Genomic DNA, 2,380 nt, shown 5'->3' with positions numbered 1-2,380 from the left:
ACTTTGGGACACATGGAAACTACTATTTCATGGTACCTTTACTAACTTTGAATGGATGATATGGTCAATCACTTATCTATTATTTCCTCCAAAGCACTGCCAGCCCCTAAAAAAAGGATCACGCCAGATTGTAATTCATTACAAATCACTAACTTACCTTGAGTGAGTCTATATGTAACACCCCTAATATTATACTGTGATGCTCTCTCTAGGGATTTTTGGAAAATCCACTGAATATGTTCAGGGTCATCTCCCTCTAATGGAACCCCTTCTATTAGGGGGGGAAAAAAAGAGAGAAACATGTAAATATAAATCGTTTTGTGTTTAATGTAATTATCCAAATGAATAATACAGATGAATAGTCTATATTCTGGATTATGAAATTAGGTTTATTACCTCCAAAAGGCTGCTCCTTGGGCCACTGCAACATCCTTACATACTCAATACAGTGTTCTGGTAGCCTGGGCATAGATGCAATGGTGCACATGGGAAAATTAACCTAAAACCATAGTTTGCCCTTTTTAGAAGATTTAAAACAATGAATCATTTTTAAATGTCACTTCTAATTATGATCTAGTTTGTAACAAGTTTCTTATAATTCATCCTAGCCTTCCACTTATAGAAACAAAACTGTTATACCATAATATTTCTAAAACTAAGAGAAAGCATCTGAGTCACTTCACTTAGGCTGATCTGACTATAAAAATAGGTTTGCCCTACATTTACAATGTATATAAATTTCAGTTTGTTAGACCACAAGAAGACAGTGCTAAATAAATTCTCAAATGAGCATTTTATATTTACTTGACATTAAATGAAGATAAAAAATAAAATGTAAGCAAATCCAAAGTTAAATTAATCCCAAGTAAATATGCATAAAATTATTACATTTAGAAACCAAAATTCCAACCGTCCTTGAAAGTGGGTCTGTAGATTAAAGAGCCCCACCTTCATAAAGATCATTCTCACCCTGGTATTTATTTCTCTGAAACAACCATAAGCAAAAACAGAAGAAAACAGATTATAACTCTATCTCAACATATATAATTTTTAATTGATCCTTTGATCACTACTCTCCAAAATAAAAATACAAATGGATTATCAAAATAATAGTATCATAGCTATGATATTCGGTCCATTACTTTCCTCAAATAGAGCTGAATTTCATATTTTATCATCTTTCTTCTTAGTATGATTTTTAAAATATGGTTACCTCTAAATAAAAATCCTAAATACTGAAGAGACAATATTTCAACCCTAATTCCATCCCAAGATACTATAAAATAAATGCAGGTACTTTCTGAATTACCTGTGGTGGATACAATTCTAGTGTGCATTCAATACAAGCAGTCATTCCAGGTAGAATCACCCGGGCATTTCCTTTAAAACCTTCTGTCCCCCCATCTATCAAAGGGACAATGGAGCTTGGATCTAATACACCATCTTCATAATTTAGAAGAGATATCTAGGAAAATTATTTGAAGGGTTTAAAAAGAGAGGGGAATAAGAATTTTTTTAAAAAAGCATGCTATCAAGTAATTCTACAAGTCAATAGCATTACTGAGTACTAATATATCAAAGGATTATGATATTAACATTTATGTCCTTGCCTGAAAACGACCAGCAATAAACAAAAAGAAGTACAAGTACTTAACTGGAAATTAAATAAACTCTGATTTTTCAAAAATATGATATGCAATTCTAACTTTTAGTGCATTGAGAGCAACAGCAAGAACCTCAGAGAACCATAACGCTTAAGTCTTTACCAGCATGCCATTTATCCATCTTCTGGCTATGATAGAGTCCAGTCCACATACTATTATATGAAATTCTACAAGAAAAAAAAAATGCAGGTTTAGTTTTTTTTAATGCCATGGCACAAAATTTATACTTTTTAAGAAAACACACACACACACACACACACACACACAACTCCTAATCCTTGAATAATCTTTACTTAAGTCAGAACAGGAAAATGCAGTTAAATGGAATTAAGTAAGAATTAAAACTGGCATTCTCTTTTCAACCCATCTGCAATCTTACTGAAAGCCAACACCAAGAGAATAAAGCAACAGGACAGCCTTCAGATAGCAAGTAATATTCAAATAGCTAGCAACTAAAAAATAGTAAGAATTTACTAAGAAGTTCAACCGAATAACTTACGTCGATAGAAAGTGTCGTTAAAATCTTGAATCTTATTGAAATGTCTGAATTTAAGTAAAGGAACTTAAAGCTTCTAAATTTGTAATTTGTAAAGTAAATTTGACAATGCCATAAGGAAAATCTTATAAATGTATATATAAAATAAGTGATATAAATGTTCAAAACAGTGGAATTGAAGGAAAATGAATCCAACACACTTTGACAAAATCTTTTCACT

At 31.7% G+C, this 2,380-nt stretch overlaps 1 protein-coding gene across 2 annotated transcripts in view; it reads right to left on the bottom strand.

The window, feature by feature from the left end:
• UBA3 (ubiquitin like modifier activating enzyme 3) overlaps positions 1-2,380 on the bottom strand; it is a 20,425-nt gene that overhangs the window by 5,898 nt on the left and 12,147 nt on the right. For both annotated transcript variants that reach the window (XM_006917480.3, XM_006917481.3), the window contains exons 6-10: positions 2,164-2,207; positions 1,767-1,831; positions 1,310-1,465; positions 397-499; positions 158-271 (exon numbers count right to left, since the gene is read on the bottom strand). In XM_006917480.3, the coding sequence (XP_006917542.1) occupies positions 158-271; positions 397-499; positions 1,310-1,465; positions 1,767-1,831; positions 2,164-2,207 (482 nt within the window). The remainder of the gene's footprint in view (positions 1-157; positions 272-396; positions 500-1,309; positions 1,466-1,766; positions 1,832-2,163; positions 2,208-2,380) is intronic.

Source organism: Pteropus alecto, unplaced genomic scaffold, assembly GCF_000325575.1.
Source record: "Pteropus alecto unplaced genomic scaffold, ASM32557v1 scaffold75, whole genome shotgun sequence".
NCBI lineage: Eukaryota > Metazoa > Chordata > Mammalia > Chiroptera > Pteropodidae > Pteropus > Pteropus alecto.
Note: the sequence above shows the minus strand (reverse complement) of the source record. Positions and strands in the feature narration are given on the sequence as shown.